Source organism: Lepeophtheirus salmonis, chromosome 7, assembly GCF_016086655.4.
Source record: "Lepeophtheirus salmonis chromosome 7, UVic_Lsal_1.4, whole genome shotgun sequence".
Taxonomy (NCBI): Eukaryota; Metazoa; Arthropoda; class Copepoda; order Siphonostomatoida; family Caligidae; genus Lepeophtheirus; species Lepeophtheirus salmonis.
In genome coordinates, this window is record NC_052137.2 from 26,300,187 (window position 1) to 26,321,797 (window position 21,611).

At 28.2% G+C, this 21,611-nt stretch overlaps 1 protein-coding gene across 1 annotated transcript in view; it reads right to left on the reverse strand.

Annotated features, from left to right (window-relative positions):
* LOC121122242 (adenylate cyclase type 2) overlaps positions 1 to 21,611 on the reverse strand; it is a 221,979-nt gene that overhangs the window by 164,603 nt on the left and 35,765 nt on the right. Inside the window, exons 4-5 of the mRNA XM_040717230.2 lie at positions 12,149 to 12,321; positions 8,331 to 8,721 (exon numbers count right to left, since the gene is read on the reverse strand). Coding sequence (XP_040573164.1) covers positions 8,331 to 8,721; positions 12,149 to 12,321 — 564 coding nt within the window. The remainder of the gene's footprint in view (positions 1 to 8,330; positions 8,722 to 12,148; positions 12,322 to 21,611) is intronic.

Below are 21,611 nucleotides of genomic sequence, written 5' to 3' on the forward strand. Positions count from 1 at the left end.
CGTCGTTAACTTTATTGTATAACGCAACCTTTCTTCTAAAAATAAACAGAAAAATGGTCCAAAAATAGATGGTTTTTACACGAATACATAGTGTGTTTTTGTTTTAATGAGGTACACAAATAAGACGATTCATTTTATAAAAAGGATTAAGTTTGCTTTTGGAAATTTACAAGCTGATCCTACGTCAGCGAATAATATAAATGATTTCATACACGCGCCATAAACAATTGTGTCTCTAAATTTTAGTAATGATCCTGCTAATTTGGGAATTACGCTTACACAATAATATTTGGGTTTCATAATGAATTACCAATCACTGTTTCAATTTATTCTACAATTATTGAAAAGCATCGACAATTGTATTTTTATTCAATAAAGAAAACTTTAATAAAAATTTAACGAGATTATTTAAAAACAAGGATTTGTTTTTTCTCTATGTATTAAATTGAAAAATATATTTTTAGCATTTTTAAATGATAGTTACGCGAGTAAAATTTATGAAATAGTTAAAAATAATTATAAGAAGTTAAATGATGTCATATTTAAAATTGTTCAACTGAATTAAATTAACTACATTCGATTAAGGAGTTTCTTTTTACTAAATGCTTTATTAAATGATTTTCACTAACAGAGGGTGAATAATATGAATTTTAAATAAAATTCTGTTTTCATTCTTAGTAAAACCATGAAATGTCATTTAAACATTAAATGCAACATCACAGCTGTAAGACAACCAATTATACATATATTCTTATTAAAGTTGTTTTCTCTAAAACTCAATAAAAGAAAAATATAAACTTAAAAAAAGGAGGAAAAATAAATTGAAAAATGAATAATATAAAACTTTTTTACAGAATAAATATTGAATTTCTTAATGAACAAAGAAAAAAACTAAAAAAAAACCTTTTTTTATTTTTTACAAGATAGTTCTAGGAGTATGTGTTTTTTACATTCATAATTCTGTACAAAAGAATAAACGAGCTATACTTGGATGCTAATGTAGAATATTTCATATAATATATAATTTACATTTATGTGAAGCCTAATCGTTGTTCAAATAATGTTAATTGTCAACTATTGATTCAAAAATATAAATTGCATCTTTATTATAATGTATGAACTTCATACTATACTTTGCATTGCATTACTACAAAGGCCTAGAAAATACTTGAAATGTTATTATTTGTTACCTTTGCAACATCTCCATACTTCAATTCCAAAAAGGACTTTATCCTTCACTTTCCTTTAGTGAACATTTTTTATCACACAGTTAGTGAGCTGGTTAAATTAAAAAAATGCACACAACGTATTCAGTTACAAAATAAATAGATGAGCAATAATAATAATTACGTCAATGAATTTTTTTATCATTTTTTGAAATTTTGTATTACTAAATATCGATTAAAAAGCTAAAAATACTTTTATAAATTATTTTTATACGTAATGAAAACAATAGATTATTATTTTCTATATTTTTTTTACAAAATTGTCATTATTTGATGCAAACTTTAGAAATCAAATTTGGACCCATCAGTTATGACGAGTTTGCGAGTCTTATATAAGAAAAATAACTACAATATTTTATTTTTATAGATAACGTTATCATTTCTCAGTCCTCACATTAAAAAAAAGAATCCAAGAAATCAAATTGAAAAACAAAAAAACGACTTTTAAGCCAAACAGTTAATTTAATATACTAAACTTCGATTCAAACGTCTAAATAAACGAACAAATCCTAAACAGGTATTTAAAAAAAAATAAAGAATTTCATATAATCTGATTGAAGTTTTCAGGGGCGTACTGGCTATGAAATGCAAATTCAAAGAAAATAAGAAAGTTCACTAATTGACATTACTAGATTTTTTTTTAATCTCAAAAGAATTCATAAGTGCATAACTTTATTATGCAAGTAAATGTATTTGCTTGCAAAATGTAGATAGGATATTGTTTTTGTTTTTTTTAATTTCTTGATAATCTTCCTGTACTATACCATATATTTACTCTTCAAAACCCCCTTCCGAAATTGTATAAAATAGTATATTTACATTAAATTTTGCTCCTACCCAGTTGAAAAGAAAATATAGGTAAATTTTATTGCTTTTTTCAAATCTATATTTTGCCTACATTATAAACTTCAAGTATCTTAAATATTAAATCAACAATTTCTGAATATATAATTATATGTATATATTCATTTTATATTCTGTGTGTCTAACTTTTCAAAATAATTTGTAGTACCAAAGAAATGTTATTTATAAAATGAGTACTTACAAAAAATGTTAGCAGATAAATATGCTTACTAAATAGAATATTACTATCATATGCTCAAATATTTTATTCATAAAGCTCCTAATTTGTTCAATGGAGACCGTTTATTTTGGATCTGTTGTTTTCCCAATAATGATTTAAGTGCAATAATGTATTTTTCAGCAATTTTGACTCTCTTTTTCTTAATGGGCAGTCACTTGTATTCTGAAAACGGGGTCAGGTTTGGGCAGGAATACAACTTATTTGTTTAAGAATCATTGATATAATGTTGAAAATTTGTCTTCTTTATGAATTTGTGCATGAAAATACAGAAAATATTGTTTTGGCAAAGGTTAAAAATAGAATGGAATTTGAACCAGCCTCCACACAAAAAAATAATGGAAATAAAATTTTTATATTGGGAATAAACCTTTTAATTATACTAGGAAATGATGCAAATACATTTCCAAAAAAAAAAGTAAATTGTCTTTAAGGCTTTGTTGATTTCAGTCAATTTAAGGAGTTCCATAGGCTTAGTTATAAGTAACTTTGTATATTCAAAGCAAGCAAAAAAATAGTCTTTCTGGAGACAATATTCATCCCCGGTGAATTTTCATAGTCAATTTTCCTAGTACTGATATTTTTTATTACACTCCTGAATTTCTCCAATTCCCAAAAAATAAAAATGGATTACTAGATATCTTGTTCCGGGCGTATTTCTGGGGAAATGAAAAACACTTTATTGCTTCGAATGTTTGAAGATTCTTTATTGTTCTAATAAACTTTAACATTTTGATTAAATATATTTAGTTATTTTGAAGGATTTATTACGTCTTGTTTATGTTAGTATTCTATTGTATATATACGTGTACATCATAGATACGAAAATAATTGTTTGAAAATACACTGTTCAACTAGAACTGGACTTAAACATCAAATCTTATAAGCAAACATATGGCAAAGTTCAATGTATTTTAAGGTTTAGTATATATGCAATAATTGAACAGATATAACAACAAAATCTTTATAAAAAGATTAAGAAAACAATCCTTAGAGAATTTTTTCAATCAATAAATAAATAAACTCTCTTCAAATATACAAAAAGATACGTAATTATATTCACTACGGTCAAAAGTTATAAATACAAAAAACCTTTAACAACTTTTTGAAATGTTCTTAATAACATAACAAATCACTTTCAAAAGATACAAGATAAAAAAAAGAACTAAATCAACTAGATGGAGCGAAGTAGCTCAATAGACAACGCACTTTGGATAAATTATTCTGTTAAACTCGATGTGCATAGGTTCAAAACAAAGAGTCCTACAAAAGGACATATACTTAGTGTTTATAAAGTTCAAATGCAATTATTAAGATTGATGAAGTAATTTTAATACTATAATAACTAAATTGCCTGTTAGATAATTTACAGTAGTATCTAAAAATCAAACTCACAAATTAAATATAATTGTCATCCTTGATATATTTATGTAAAATGTGTACTAATTCAAAAATGACACAAAATATTTTGAATTAGGTATTTGTACTTACCCACCCTTAAGTAGCTATTAAGATATAAAGTAGTTTTTTTCTTCAAGGAAATAATATTTTATTTTAAATATGTACACATATATATTGTAGACGTGTTTTATAGTTTTAATTAAAAGTAATATATATTACTTTAAGCTTTGTATCATGATTATATATTGTAATTTATAAACTGTAAATACGAATTCCTTTTCCAACCACTAAGTTATAAATACATACATACAATTGGTTTATTGCTTTTTACATAAATATACAAAAATTCCCTTTTTTAATCTATGTACTTTTTGATCAATACTAATTGATAGGAACTCCATTAGTCTTCCTTTACTTTTGCTCTTGAAGGCATATGCTAATTAGTACTAAGTATTAAGCATACTAATTTAAGTATGTACTCATGTACATTAGGTAATGACTTTTTACATTTTCATATCCCTATGTCATTTTTGGATGAGTTTTATGTACATACATAGTTGTTCAAAAGTCTGTGTACTTTTTGTGACAAAAAAGCCATGCCCATGATAAAAATCTTGATGTAGTTTTACAGGCCCATTGTTTATACTTATTTTGATTGGATATATTTAAATATTTTTCAGTACCATTGGTTTTAATGATACGCTCCAGGGCCCCTAAAGGCCTAACACATTGATGATATACTTCTTCCTTATGGATATCCAGAATTTTTTCACAGAGGCTTTGAGTTTATCAAGATTGTAGTGACGATTTATGCAGGTATTGGACTCTATATACTACCAGATTTTGTAATCTAGAGGGGTAAGGTCTTGACCCTGGGTAAGGACAGAAGTTTTTGGGCCAAAAGGAAACCTTCTCGGTCAATCAGGACTGTACCTTCTTCGCCGTGTGGGGAGGCGGCTCTTCTTGTTGGAATAAGTATGGGGCTCCTTGATGATATCCAAGATCTATAGCTTGCCAGTTGAGGACTTCAGCTGTTTTTAGACGTTAAAAATGGTCCTTCTAGATATATAGGTGATCTTGATTACCTCAGAAATAAGATTGCCGGTTCGAAGTATAGTCGCTCCTTCAATTCTTTTCTCTTTCATGATGTTGAATTACTTGTTTTTGTTTTAAAAAATGAGTAGTATTGGTGCGATTAATGAAAACTCTATTTACATTTTCAGCCACATGGATTGCGTTCGAAGAAAAACTGTAAGATATGCCATATTTTTTTTTATTTTTTTTTTACTGGTGTCCAACATTGACGACCGCTCAAACATTATTGTTTTAAAAAAAACTGAATAAACTATAAACCGATCACTCTCGTACAATGAAAGATGCACATTCGGAAATCCATCGATTGGAAAAACATTGGATTTCTTTTTACTACACTTAAAATAAAAAACTCTGCATATTTATAAAAAATGTATGTTACTTAAGATTGACATACAATATTGTGGCAATGTTATGGAACACCATTTTAAATATAAAAATAATACTTCTAATAGAGCTTCCAATCATTTATCTTCCTATTTTCATATACATAATTTATCAAAAATGACATAAAATGAGGTGATATATGAATAATAATTCATCCTTAAAATGAGAGAAAAAAAATATGTATCCATATATTTATATATAATTTATAATATAATGTATAAAATGATTCTTATTTATATCATTAAAACGTCCCAATAATATTGTGATACATGTAACTTTTGTATTTTTCACTTAATTTAAGCAAACTTCAATTTAGGATTTTTTACAAAGCAATGTTACTTAAGGGATCTTAATTTAAAAAGTTTTTTTTTGTGAAGAGCCTTCTATTAGTGAACAAACTTTTTTATAGCACGGTTAGTGGACTGGATAAAATAAACTTTAGAATTAAATAAAATTAGTTACATGATAAACAGTTGAACGATAACAATAATTGCGGCATTTGAATTTTGCGTCATTTATTTAAAATCATTATTTAAAATAATAAAATACTTGTATCAATACAAAAGAGCGAAAAAAAATATATCTTTATCTTTAAATAATAGTTGAAGTAATAAGTTCTGAGAGTTTACTCACTTTTTATCTTCTTTTTTTTTTTTGACAATAAAATTATCATAGTTAGAATTATCCGATTTCGATGTTTCCAATCGGTTTTCTGGCTAATGTTCAGTTCCTGGGCAATAGAATAAGTGCTCAAATCCTGATCAAACTCGACGATTTCCATTATCTTATCTACATTTTGGGCATCTATATTACCAGAACAGAATCGTTGGAACCACCGCTTTGTTTTTGCATTCGATTCGATACTTTATTGGGTCCATAAACAGCACAAAAAAAAAATTACTGCCTGCTCCGCCTTTTTTACCAAGGCCGTAGTGATACTGAAAAATGTATCATATTTTTTTCTTTTTTTACTTCCGCTTTGGAAGCCTGTAACACACAACAAGGCTTCACCTAATACAAAACTGTAAATGAATTTTTTTAAGTGTACGCTTAACCTTTAAGCATACTTAAATAATTATTTTTAAAACAATGTATTAATCGTGAGATATATCTCACTAAAGACATCTAGCGGCAAACCCTCAGAACTTTTTCCATAACTTAATATTATTATCGACATAAATCCTGAACTAGGCATAATTGAAAAAACTAAAAATGCAAATCATTTGATTGAATCTTTCAGGAACATAATGAAATTTTTTATGTTGTGGTGTAAAATATCCTAGGTCACTATCGGAATCGCTTTTTCTCGGGATATATCCGGATTTGACACCCTCTAGAAATTCCTGAGAAATGCATGGGTTAATTATTCCTGTGATGCACTGGTAAACTTTTAGCCTGTGAATGAGGTTGTACATTTTAAAATTATACAACTCTTAGATCCATAAAAAGTAGATCATTTAGCAATTGCTACATAAGTATTTTGTTGCAAGATGTATTGGGGCACATAATTTAAAAAAGTGGGAAAAGTTTGTTTAAAAAAAATGTGCACTATAACTGATAATTAAGAAATGAAAGTAGAGAGTATATAAGTAAGACTAAGCAATAATTTATTCATGCTTTGGTAATATTAATATTTAAATTTCATGGTATTTTTTATTTTCTTACGGGGAATGAGAAACCCTAGTTTGTACATAAAATAAATTGTGTCGTGATATATTACGAGGAGTTAAAAAAATAGTAAATATGAAGATTGTGCTATTTTTTAGACATCATTTTTCATTTACTAAAGCTTTCACATTTTTTTATTCATGAAGAGTGATGATAAGTATAAAATACTCACTGGTGCATAAAAGACTAGGAGTAACTTTGATAATTTGTTAAGGAGTTATAAGCCTAAGTCATTATTGAGGATCTATATCGCATTAATTCTGTATTTATGATTAGATAGTGGGGTTAATGTTTATTTCCTTCATCTCGTAACTGCTTGCTGTTAATGTAACGAAATGTTATCACAGCAAGATTCTATTCTTGTAAACTTTCTTCAAATTGCCAGGGTGACCAGATTAAGTTTAACTTACTTTTTTTAAGATACGGGCATTTAATAATACTTTAATTTATGTATATCAGACAAAAAAGAATATAAGTATTTCATCCCTTGCCCATTTTGTAAGTTTGCTAACAGACACAGAAAAGAATGCTTTATAATTTTAAAAAGTAATTTCATTTTTACAGTAATAGACATCACATGACCAAAAAAATTGGAATAATTCTGAGTATAACTCAAAGAACACAATCCCACCGTAATGTATAAAGGTGTGATAACATTATGTAAACCTCCTTGCCTTAGCAAAGGCACTGGACATGGCTTGTATAAATTAATTTCCGTCATAGCAATAACTCAAAAGATATGCCCATACCAAAAAAGAAGTGACTCAAGAAGAAATACATTAAGCTCAGTCTCTGGACATCAATAACATAGAAAATCAGTGGTAAACTTATAAAATTTGCAAGTAATCCAATATATATTTCATTTTTCATCGGTTTCTTGAATGTTGAATATTGAATTAGTTTCATTGAAATGAATAAAAGGAAGAGCGAGCCCAGTAAGTGAACAGATTAATTTAACCCACTTAACTTTTCTATCAAGTTATTATGAGCTCTGCACCATCTCCTTCAAAGAATAACCGTGTATTAAAACAACATTAGCTGAGGCTATTTTACATGCAGGTTAATATGCCAAAAATTGCGCCAACTAGATTTACTCACTCCGCTCTTACTGCATATTCACTCATAGATGCATTAGAGACTTAATCCAAAACCCAACAATATATTTGAGCCGTTCTTGACAAAGTTATGTATCCAAGAGATAAGAAACATTTACAACAAATACGATGAAAATCAATCTATTTATATACAAGTTATTAAATTACGATTTAGGAACCTTCAAAATATTTAAAGCCGTGATGTGTCGTTTTTTGGTTTTTTATGATACCTTCTACTTCATAAAGATCCGGATATAAGTAGTTGACTATTAATATGTAGGTATTTTCTCCAAAAACCAAATAAACATTTTAATAAATTAAAATTACAATCAATAAAACAATTTAAAATTCATGTAGCGAAAAGGATAAGAAAATACGAACCTCTGCAGCAATGTAAGCAGGAATAACGGAGAGAAGTAACTGTTCCTGGTGCTCTTTTTCACACTCGAGACGAACTCGAGACTCCACACATGTTTTTGTCTGCTCAAATGTGTCCTTTCGGGATATCGACTCCATATATTGATAATATCGTCCCACGAGATTAGCACAAACAAGAAGGATTCCATTTGATGTAATAGTTTTATAATCATATGTATTTGCATTCATAGTCGATAAAATGAGTATGCTTAGATGTACTGAGGAGAGTAATATCCCAATGATCACGCTTCCTACAGGCGGGAGAGGTAAACATGTGTAGAGTGACAAAACCAGGAGGAAAATGGATATAAGTTGATTTGGTATTTGAAGGGCTATCCCTCCATAAATGGGAATCCTTAAATAAAAAAAAGAATATTAAAATTGAATAACAAAATATAGATTGAAAAAAAAAAAAATCCGTAATTAAAAAGCATTTAACAATTTTTAATATCTGTTATTAATATTTTTGTATCAAATCTGTCTCTCAAGGATTTTTGATAGGACCTAAGGAACATTTTTACCCTTTTTACAGGTTTGTGTCAACTTTTGAAAATTACAAAAATAAATAGTTCACATACATACAAATTTGTTAATTCCTTGCAGAATAAATAACTTTATCATCTTTGTATTGATTTTTTTCTCAATAAAATTATTTCTATTTAAAGTTATACAGGTTAAGAATTTGAAATCTGGAAAATTTAAACCTTAATGTCGTGGACACTTTTCGATTTATTTATAATAAAAGGGTGCTCAGCAGATTTAACTGACAAAATGTATACGAAAAATACAAAATCCTTAAGATTTTTTATGAATAAGAACTGGTGCAGTAATTATTGTGTGCTTCAATCACGGATATAGATATGTTTGAGTTTACGAAGCTGACCAAATCAACTGTTTACAATGTTGCCAAGACTTTTAATGAGTCTGATGGGTCAGAAGCACCTGATAGGAAGACTCGTTCTGAGAGCACTCCACACTTATTTAAGAAAAAGCACAAAGGAAATACGGCCTTCTAGCTCCCTTGACCTGACCCTGGGACTAGTATGTGTGGGGAATCTCGGAGAGAGACTCTAAAAAACGTGCAAGCAGCACTGTTTACTCCTCGTGGGATTTCAATCTCGAAGCAGTAGCCTACATGGATAAGGAGCTTCTCATCAAAGGCATGACCAGAATCAGGTCAAGATTGGAGGCTGTGTTTGAAGCTAGAGGTGGTTAGTTTTAGTGATTGACTTCACTATGGACCCCTACATATAAGAACAAAAGTTTTGTGAATAGCTAAATATACGGATTCTTAAAGATTATTGTATAAACACCATTTTGTTGTATGAAGGATGTTAATGTTGTTTATACAAATGCAAAAAAAAATAAACAACAAATCCTTGGTTTGAAATTTATATATTTAGGTAGTAAATATATAAGATATAGGGTAAATAAACAAATAAATAAAAAATATATATACTCTAGTAAAAACATTTCATATATATAAGTAGAGTTGTAGATAGAAATACCCTGCGGTTTGTATTAAAAAAACACAAATTAGTATAAAAAATGTAACCTAAAGAGATGCACAAATGTGGGTCCGTTAGAACAAAACTAAGCTAGTATGATACTTATAGAATTGGTGTAAATAAGATTTGTATTCATTGACAAGTTATCTTCAATTTCTAACAAAAAAAAAAATATTTTAACCCTATAGATATAACATAAATTTCCCATAAAATAAGCAAAATTGATCGACAAGTAAATAAAGGATAAATTGTTAGATTTTATTTAAATGGGCTAAATCAGGAGAAATAAAAATATCCTAATTCATATAAAATCATTAAACTATGGTTATAATTGTTAGTTATCCTAATCAAATATTACTTAACATCTGGATAAACATTATACAAGCAACCTTGTAATAGAGCCTCGTGGATAAATAATAACTCTTCCATTGAATAACAATTGTAAAATAAAATAATTTAGTTTTATTAAAAAGGGAATAATCATGAAACCCCAGGCAGGAGCCTTTCATTACATTGTCCATTGAAAATCATGGGTTTTGATTTAATTAATTTATCATGGAGCCGTGGAAAGACGAAAAAATTTGTTGGACAAATTCATTTTTTGGGTGAAACTTGAAAGAGTGCTCCAGAAGCAATTATTAGTTATGATTCAATTTGGTCAAAGAAAGAGATAATTTTTTTAATCGAGTTTACTTCTATTTCTTTCAGATTTCGTTCTAATCCCAATATGAATGAAGGACCAATTATGAAATCTCATCGAAAGGAAGCATTTATTGAGGGAATCCCCCTGATAAGGTTACTATATTGTCAGCTCCTTCGTAGGTCATCATATTTCCCTTGTATTGTAGAAGAACGACTCTTGACAAACTTTATTTTTACCCTCAAAATTACTTTATATTTAGTAGTTCATGTTTCACCTAAAAATATATAACATGTATATATGATTAATTGAATCAAAAAAAGTAATGGTTATAATGGATAATTTGTTTGATTGAAAAAGTGAATAGTTTATCCAGCTAATAAGTAATCTTTGTTTTAACCCTCAACTTCAGTGAAACATGTATTTAGAACAAAAATCCAGTGGGCAGTAAATGGGAAGTATACTCTTCCATTTTTATGTAGAGGGAAGTGAGGCTCAATGCAGATCTTACATTGAACTTTTGGATAAGAAAATGCTACCTTGGGTCATAAAAAAGTTCGGGACATTTTTTTTTCACTCTAGACATAGCTCCGTGTCATTGCAGCTGCTAAAATCCAGAATTTAATGAAAAAACAACTTTCTGGGTCTTCGAGACCTGAACATGTGGCCACCCTCCTTACTCGAACCCCTTAGACTTCTCTATCTTAGCATGTCTGGAAGAGAGGAAATGTGCTAATATTCACAGGAGTATCCAGTCTCTAGAGGCTTCCATGAAGAAGGAGTGGACCAAGCTCGAGTCTGACAACATAGTCCAGGTATTCAAGTCATTTAGCCCTCTTTTTGTGGCTATTATTAGATCTGAGGGCTAACATATTGAATAAAAATTGTCCCAAGCACTGTTTTCAGATGATTTTGTAAAATATAGTTCCTCACAAAAACTTTTGTTTAAATATTAATTATGAAAAAGTGAAAATATTAAAATCTGTACCTTAAGATAACATATATGATGTAAAAAAAATTAATTAAGCTTTCCTTCTTTATTTTTTTTTTCTCTAGATTGTTAATAAAAAATATATATGTAATTTCAAAAGAGACAAAGTTTATGTTTCACCTTGAAAATAGTTGATCCTCAATGCAAAAAAACAAGCTAGAATGATTTTTTTTTAATTCATCGTGAATTAAATTTGTATTCTTAGAAATAAAATTGTCAATATCAATCAAAAGACTATTCTTATTGACCTTTGAAGGTGTTGCAAATTGCACATAATGTAATCAAAATTGATCGCCAAAATAAAATAATAAAAAGTTGCCATATTTTATTTGAAAGGCCATATTCAGGCCAAAATATTTATGTTTAATCAAATAAATATTTCAACTATAGCTGAATTTCTTTTGTATCTTAACTAAAACTCTAATTTTGAATTCAATGCTCATAATTGACTCAAAGATGGCTATAAGTTATTGGGTTATATGTTTATATGAGCTAAAAAAAATAAAGGGATTTTTTCATTTTCTTGATTTTATTTAAGATTATTTTTATGTTGACACATCTCATATTATGTACATACAACCATATAACCGATTTGAATCTACATTTACAAGAAATGGACTTATGATAGATAATAAAGCCTTACCAAGTCAGTATTGATATAGATACTATTAAGACTATTGCAGCCCACAGTGCTAGCAATCGAAGACCCATTAGCGTATGGAGTATTTTAGCATGAAGTAGGAGTATACAAGGAATAAGTAGCACAGACGTACCACTTAATATAGATGCCCATGGTATACCGTTTTGAGGCCATTCCTATTGGATAAATAAACAGAAAGAAGACAATAAGATATCGTATGATAATTGATCAAATAAATCAAATGAACTAATGACAATTACATTGTTAGGAATACAATACAGAAATATAAAAGTATCAAGTTATATATATATATTTATGAAAGGAAGCCAAGAATATAATAAAAATAAGGTAGTAAATAATAGAAAATGAGCGTTCTATGTGTTATGTCTCAAAATGATAAAATATTGCACTAATGTCTTACATTAAATAAATTAAAATTAGTTAAACGATAATAGATTACATTTATATTTAATAATACAGTAGTAATTATTGATGGACTAGAATGGTCTGAGATAAATATTAGTAAAAATTTAGAATAAAAGCCAAATTTCCGGACAACTGAACGCATTGAAGAATTCCCGTAATAACTAAAGTTTTATTTATACATATGATAAAAACTTTTTTTTAATATTTTTTTCACCCCGATTTCCAAATTCGAAAAAAATGATCAAACCCCTGAAAATGGCCTGCTCTAATGTGAATTGTCCAGGTGTATATGCATTTATGATGGAATCAAATAATTAGTAGTAAAATAATTTATAATTGTGTTGAAAGGTTATACAATATTTTATTGAAGTATAACAAAAAAAAAATCAATACTTTTTTTTTATAACGGTGTATACCTATAAAGGAACAAGTATTGTTTATCTCGCAGGAGCTAACTTGAATAAAATAATAAAAATGCAAAAATTAAAAAACCATATTCGTTTAAATAATAGTAGTTAACTAAGTTTTAACTTTATTTTACTTTGCAAATAAATAACTTGTTTCCAATTTTATTTTTACCCCAATAAACATGAAAATGACATTTTTTGCAAAATTTTAGGTTTTGTGCCCTACAGAGTTATTTTTTGGTTTTCATACATTTAGTTTTTATTTATTTTCTTAAAAAAAATAAATAATAGAAAAAAGAAATGTCGGTAAATTTTTCAAAAAATAACTTACTTATTTTGAAATCGGAGAAAATTCCTTCTAAACGCAAGAAAGAAACAGGTTAATAAATTCCTCTATTTTGGAATCACAATGATAAAAACTATAATTTTTTTTGTAAAATACTACATTTCAAGCTTTTTTGGCAAAATTAGGTTGAAAAAGGATTGAAATTGAACATATTTTTTTCAGAAAATGATCCACACGCAAAATATAAAAAAGTAATTTTCTAAAATAAAGTCACGAAACGCGCCTGTTAAAATAGTAAAATACATAGTCGTATCTATTTTAAATTGGCATTACTATCATTTTTGTCAATAAAAAAAGTGTCACCTTTAAAAAATTGAAATTTAAAAGTAACTCAAGATTGCTTGCATGAAAAATGTTTATGTATATTTATTAATCGATCAAGTCTTAGAGATAGAATATTTACAATTGCTCTCATGAACTATAATAATAATTCCTTTATTCAGATTATTTCTTGTTTCTTATGCTAAGAAAAAATATAAACTAATTACCTCAATCCAACGACAATATTGGCGGACAATTGTAGTCCTTTATATAACAGTTTGTATAATTTTATTGTAAAAAGGAATTAAACTTGCTGAATTATGTGTAAATAAATGATATTACCATAAATTTTTTTATATAAAAAAGTTAGGAACAAATAAATAATGGAATTTTTATAATATAATGTTAACCACACGTAATTTTGTTTTATAAAAATTTTAATTAAATTTTATTGGAACTCCTCTAAATTTTTTTAAATACAGTTTATGCATAAACTCTTTTAAAAATAAAAATCAATTATGTATGTTTTTTTTGCATTTTAACAGATTCATCCTGGAATTAAATCTTTGCATTTCTTTTTTTCTAAAGAAACTTATATTTCGAATAAACATTTAATTTTGCAAGAAATTTTTCATTAATTTTTTAAAATTAAAAATATCCAAATAATTGACCTTTTTGACAATATAACCTATAGAAAATTAATAATTTTCAGATCAATTATTAATAGAATATGTAATAGGATCTTCTAACTATTATTCCTTGAAAAAGTTACATATGTTAAACAATATACCAAAATAACAGGAGTTTATCTTAACATCTTCAGATTTTTGAACAATTTCTAAAACGAATTGTATAATAAAATATGTCGTTTTTTGGGGATTAGCTCATTTTTTTGGTGGGTGCATATAATATTAACTCGAGGATGTGAGTTGCAAACATTTATTTTTTTATGTGTATTTGTTTTGTATATAATTAATTTATTTTATGAAAATGATTTACACCATCATAAAAATAAGATTACTCTAGTTATTTTGATGAGGTACTGATAATAATTGAAGATAAATTTTTACGTTAGAAAAAATTATGATATAATTATTTATCTATAAAACAGAAAAGTATAAGAAAATACAAAATATAAAACAGTTTTTGGATTTTTTTTCAAAAAAATCCAAAAACCAATATAAAAAATATCAATAATTTCTAAGATTTGTACACACTTCTAAATACATTTTTACCTTTTAAATCAGTTCATTTGCTATATAACGTTTTATTTCAGTTATTTTAAAAGTAGTCTGTCTTTTTTGCAATTTTACAGTTGTTGATTTTTTCAAAATCTTTTAATAATAACGTATTAAATATAAATGTACCTTATAAAATGATTATATATATTTGAGGTTTTTTATTAACTAAAATATTCTGACATATTCTTTTATGTATGGTTCTAAATAGTAAGTCTTCAATTATTTAGTCCATTAAATAAAATATGTCATTTTAAATTATTGTATTATATTATTATTGTAACGGTAGATTTTTTTTATTATTCAATACAGCATAAATATCTCATCAAATGTAATAAATATTTTCAAAAGCTATCAACCATAAAAATCTTATTCTTAATACTGTCTTCTATCTTGTTGTTCATTAAGCCATTTAAAAACAATTAAATTTGAGGTACTATAAGTCGAAAAAATCATGTTAGTCATTGGACTAAATTTATTTAGTTAATTAACAAACTAAAATTACTGTATTTTTTTTTTGTGGTCTTTTTAATTAACTATTACATTTTTACTACAATTAATAATTAAATAAAATACCTAAAGGAATTACATTATAACAATATAAATAAACATTTTAGTTTAAAATTAAAATTAGACCCCCAGGGATAGACCAATTTATCGATTGTATCTTCTTTTTTTTTGTTTATGTCTCAATTAAAAAAAAATTGATAAAAAAATAACGTGTTCATTTAGAAATTTTGGAAGTAAAATAAAAATGAAAAGAATTAACAAGAATTTTGAAAGAATTACAACAAATACTAAAAAAAGTTAAAAGTTATAATAAAAGTTACACCAATAAAAATTCCCACAGTTTTAGCTTATTTGAGAGACGATAATCTTTTCTAAACATATTCACAATATGTTTTAAATTTGTCAGGTCATGTTCTGATTCAGAGGGTATGAACCTCACTATGTCAGAGGCAAGGTCCCGTAACTTTCCATAGACTCTTATTATTTTGATATTAAAAGCAACGTATCTTGCTGTGGCGTCTATTAAAATGCCTCTAAAATCTTCTACTCTGATCGGCTCTCTCAAAGTGAGTTTTTTTGCCAATATATGCTTTGGAATTTAAAAGTCCATAGTACAGTGCCTTAGTTTTTGGAGACGAATTCCATCTCACGGATAATCCAAAAAGAATAATGGTCGATATATAACTTGACTTTGTATTTATGAGACATTTCATATTTACAGATACGAATAATCTAAGTATTTCCAGACGGGGACACTCAGCAAATGCGTGGATGACCGAGTTGTACATTTTCCCACAGTCTTTCCACAGTTTATAAAAGGAGATACATACTGCCGAGATATGTAATTGAACCATAAATTTACGAAAGTCCAAGATTCCACATGTGGATCTTATTATTCTTTTGATCCAGATTCGTGGGAGTTTTAGTAGTCTTATGTATTCTTTGGCCACCTTAATATGTTCATCTAATATAGTTTTTCAATATTTAAATTTCACTGGCCAAGGTAAGGGGATTGGTTCTGCTTTGAGTATCTTATTAACGGATATAGTAACTTCCCCTTTGAGACACTATTGTCCGATAAAGCGTCATGAACGGACATAATATTTTTATCTGACGCTTCCCCCTCCAAAACTGCTGCAACTTCTTATTGCTTGCATAATTACTTCCTTTTTATAATTTTGGTGGATGATGTCCAATGTGGAACTCGAGCCGTACACTGGAGAACTTCTCCACAGAATTTCCTCCACTATAAACAATTATTCATATATTTTACTAATATGATTGCTTGATAAATTTGTACCAAACAAAATCCACTTAAGACCTCCTTTTGAAGATATATACCTATCTTTCCATTCTGCATCTTTACTTATTGTGAGAGCAATGAATATATATTTTTATACATTTTTGGCAGAAACTTTTTACAACAAAACCAGGCATCCACCTAGATATTTCTTCGGTCTTTGGAGAGCAGGGATATATCTACTGTTAAAGAGTTTTTCTAAACAAGACTTTTCTTCATTTAAAATTCATTCCCCCAATTTTGGATTTGATGACGCTTTAAATAAAATTAAAGGAACTACCTAGGTATTTTAAAAGTCAGTACGTTTTTGGAGGTTCAAATATCTCCAATCATACATTTTGATCAATATGTGTCCAATCAATTTTGACCAATTTTTTCCTGAAACTCCATTTTATTCAATTCTATTGTAATATTATATTTTCACTTTTTTTGAAATTTTATGCTTATTTGTAGGGATTTTAGTAGACTTGATTAACATAAAAATTATTTATTACTATTTCTCATACAGTGTGTCTCGGCAAATCGTGAACAAATTTTTGCAAGGTTAACTCTATCAAGATTCTCCAAAAGTACATTGACTTTATTTTACATTAAATAAACTGTCAAATCTCAAAAAGTCCATCCTTGGTATCCACCATGGCTTCGATCGGAGGCTTGATGGCCTTTCAGGTATTCTTCACGTAATCATCCTACATATCAGCCCATTGCAACTCCACAGTAGCCTATAAGGCATCTACATGGGAGATGGCACAGGCCTTCTTCTTGATGGCAACTCAGATTTCACTGAAAAAGAGAGTTGTAGTATGGTGATGACGGATGCCACATTCCCAATATTGTCTTCACTATATATATATATATATATTTTTTTTTTTTTGCCTAGTAGGTTATAGACTGTTTCTCAAGGCTTTTTTTTACTATTCATCAATTTTTAATATTTAAAAAGGATAACCTTGGAGCAGGGGACAATCCGGGAGGTATTGTCAAAACTTATTCCCGTCTCAAGATGCGCTCATACACGATTTCATTTGGCTTCCATCGCAGTTGACATTTGTCTGATGAAGATATTTGTTCTAGAGGATTTTTTTTTTGCGCTAACAGTAAATATTTGGGACAATGTTGTTAAATTATTTACTTTCATTTTCATTCACGATTTGGTAGGGCATGTTATATACTTTGCAAAATTTAATGTTAATTTAAAGTGCGATTTTAAACTACTTATGGAATCTACATATTATAATGAAATATATTTGTATGGACTCTCTAATTGGGTTTTATTATGACAGTTTTTGTACATTTGTTTTAAAACTACATGCATACATCATTTTTGGTTAAGTTTTCCAGTTGAGTATTTACAAAAATATAAAATATATGTTTATTCTTCCCAAATATTGAAAGTTTATTGGTACGGAAATATTCTGCTTTCTTATTTTTTAAACAATGATATAGGTAGAGTTGGAAGAGTTAAATGTATAAAGAATAGAAAATTTTATCTCTCAAGGTGAAGTTTTTTTTGTTCTTTCAATGTTATGTTAAATTATCTGTTGGAAGTTAATTCAAAGTTAAATTGCTTTCACAATTTATGCCAGTTTTGTCAGTTTTATGTTCTTGAAGTGAAAGCAGTTTTGAAAAATTTAGATAGATTATAAATTTATCCAGAAAACAACACATTCATGTAAAGTAATACAAATGCTTTGTAAATGGGTATATGGTTATTATGAAATACTTTGAAAAAATAGCTAGGTTATTGATATAACATTGTACATAAGGAAGTATGTATTCATTAAATATTATAGCTTAGGAAGATTAATGGATGAAGATATACCCGGAAAACAAATATATTCTTTTACGAGTATATTTATGTGAATATATCATTATCAGATAAAAAAACTAATAACTTTATTAATGATTCACTGATGCTTTAAACCTTAAAAACGATACACATTTTTGTATTTGGTAATTTTACCTTTTAACGATTTTCCTACATAACATATTTTCCATTTTTTTATCTTTTTATATTTAATAAATTCATGCAGACAGAACATATAGGTACAAAGTAATAACTAGTGCACATGCTCATAAAAGATGGAGAGTAACAATGATGGTTTTCTGGTGAGTTATAAGTGTAGGTCTTCGTTGGACTCAGTTTAGAATTGAATATCGGCATCGGAGTAATTCTAGCCTACATCTCCTTGGTATATAAGTAGTTAATTTTGTGTCTATTTGCTATTCCTCTCGGGGGTCCCATCAGCTGATCTAATTTAATGTGATGACAGGTATGCGGCTCTTTTCAAAAAAAATCTGCAAATACACGACGTTAAAATTATTGTTATTTTATTTTTACATACCAGTAGAACATATACCGGGCCACCAACTGATATCATTTATTTATTTAAATTATGCAAATTTTGAAGGCTAAGAGTCGTTATATTTTGGAATGTTCCGAAGAGTAATATTATAGAACATATAATTAGCTGTCGATGACTAATAAATAATTGTCCTTGTCCCCACCATGAGCACACAGTACGAGAAGAGGATTAAGATTGTAGTGCTCCTCCGTACGTGGTTGTCCCGGAAGGCCGTCAACTCCTTGAAGTCGGCCTTCTAGAAAAAGTATATTACTCAATTGAGGACATGGCCAGTAAGATGAACAAGTCCTCATCAGTGGTATGCAGGCCTCTAAAAAAGGCAGCAGGAAATAGGGAACTTGTTGACTCATTCTGATCTTTTATGAAGAGAAGACCTGACAGGAAGAATAATCTAGTAGCGACATTTGAGAATGTATTGGAGGAGTATCTATATTCTTCTCCACCAAACATCTTGCATCAGTGATGATGTTAGGCCTAGTTGCATCCAACAGGAAGGCCTTAAATAATGTGTGGTTCCCTTTAGGATACAGGCTGAGGGATGATAAGTACATCAAAATTATGGACACCAAATTCTTCCCCTGGATCAAAGCCATCGTTAACAGTTCTCGCAAATAAACCACCTGAGTGGTTCCAGGCCAATATGAGCTCCTGGGCAAATGATTTCTGCCCCCCGTAGCATCTTTCTACACCGCTTGGAGCTAACCATCAATTCTAAGTGCCGATACGTTCCCTAAAACATGCTTTTTGTGTTTCAATTAATGTTTAATAACTTTTTTCCTAATTCACCTAGGATCTTGCTATAGACTTCAATACTTTGTGTGTTAAAATTGATAATAATAATGTTTCACCAGGTATTATGCATCATTGACTATTTATAAGAAAATATGAAATAGTGACGAAATAATAAAGGAATATTTTTTATAATAATGAATGAGCAAAGAGTCATGGATCCAGGATCATGTTTCTATTTCGATAAAAATCATTGACTAATGAGACTTTATTTATAGTCATGATCTTAGATGAGGCTTGAATAAATGAAAAAACTTGATTGATAGAAATAGAGTAATGTTTTAGCATTAAAGACTAAAAGTAATGCTCAAAATTACAGGTTTTTTATAGTGTGTTTATTTAAAACAAAAAACAAAGATGGTGAAAATGTTGGCAGCAAAATTGCCTGTAACCTATACATTAAGTTTTGAGATAAGATGTTATGAAACATGTTTATAAATACATATAACAAAATCCTAATAAAATATTATTAATAAATTACAAAAATCAAGCAAAGTTGTTTAAGTTTTATTCATTATTCTAGTTTTACATGATGTATTGATTACAAAACTGTTATTGTTTTTTTGTTTTATTTCAAATCAGATTTTCTAGATTCGAACAAGAAAAGAATCAAAAATCTCCATAAAAATAGACACATTCTCTTTGAAATTTTATATAACTTTAATTATGAGCTTATATTTCATGTGTAACCATTCAATTTGAAGAAAATGCAATATAATGCCAAAGAAAAGGTCTTATAAGGTTTTAAATAAACGTAAGGAAAAGTATCTCAAACTTTTCATTTATGATTGTAATTCACTTGAGCCGTAATAAACTTATATTTAATATAAGATAATATTTTCTGGCAGTAGGTCTTGTCTAGCAGCAATATTAAAAGAAATAATATAAAATCCATATCATTACAAAACTAGTCATGTTAGAAGCAAGTGTTTTTTTTAACAAATGAAATATCAATTATTTATTCTAAAAATGAATTAAAAATTAACAAATATAAATATTTTTTATAATAACTTTTTATTGCTTAAAGGGAGATGATTTATATCTAATAATGTATTGCATTGTATTTAATGAAACTAAAATGTATGAAGAAGACAAATTTATCCTTTTTTTAAATAAATAACTTTAAATAACAGTAACTAATCATAATAAATGTTATTTCAACCCATATTTATTAATATTTTTTTATATCGTACAATGCAGTGGGCGGAATATAATAGTGGGCTTTTTAATAACAAACAAATAGGATAAACTTTTGCAAGAATGAAAAGGAGTACAACATTGAGGGTTTATTACAGACTTCTTTATTGATATTTCTTTCGATTTTTCAAAATGATTTTCTTTGGCTGCTACCACAGCCTCCAACCTGAGCCAAAAGGCACCACGATACTTTTTGATGAAGGCCTTGAACGCCCAATTATGTTTGCCAGAGTTCTTGAGGTCATTTAAATTTCGATTAGGTGTGGCCCAAGCTCTCTTCTTGTCTACTTTTCAAATCACAATGTTGAAAGGGGAACAGTCAGGGGAAACCTTCCCAAAACCCTTCACATGCCTCCACAAAGTAAAATCACTGACTTTGAATGCTGCCTCATTGACCTCGCCGGACTTCTGGTAATCGCGGTGTCCATGTTTGTCCATGGTTCCTATTTTTTGGTCCTTACTACTGCCAGGGGACCTCTCAAGACTTTCATCATAAGCCACCATGACTTTTATTCTTCAAAAGGATACTCCACGAGCACCCTACTACCATCATGATCTTCTCAACACTCAATTCGGCGTGAAGCAAATCAAACACATTTTTCCTTTAAAAACCACGATTTTACCTT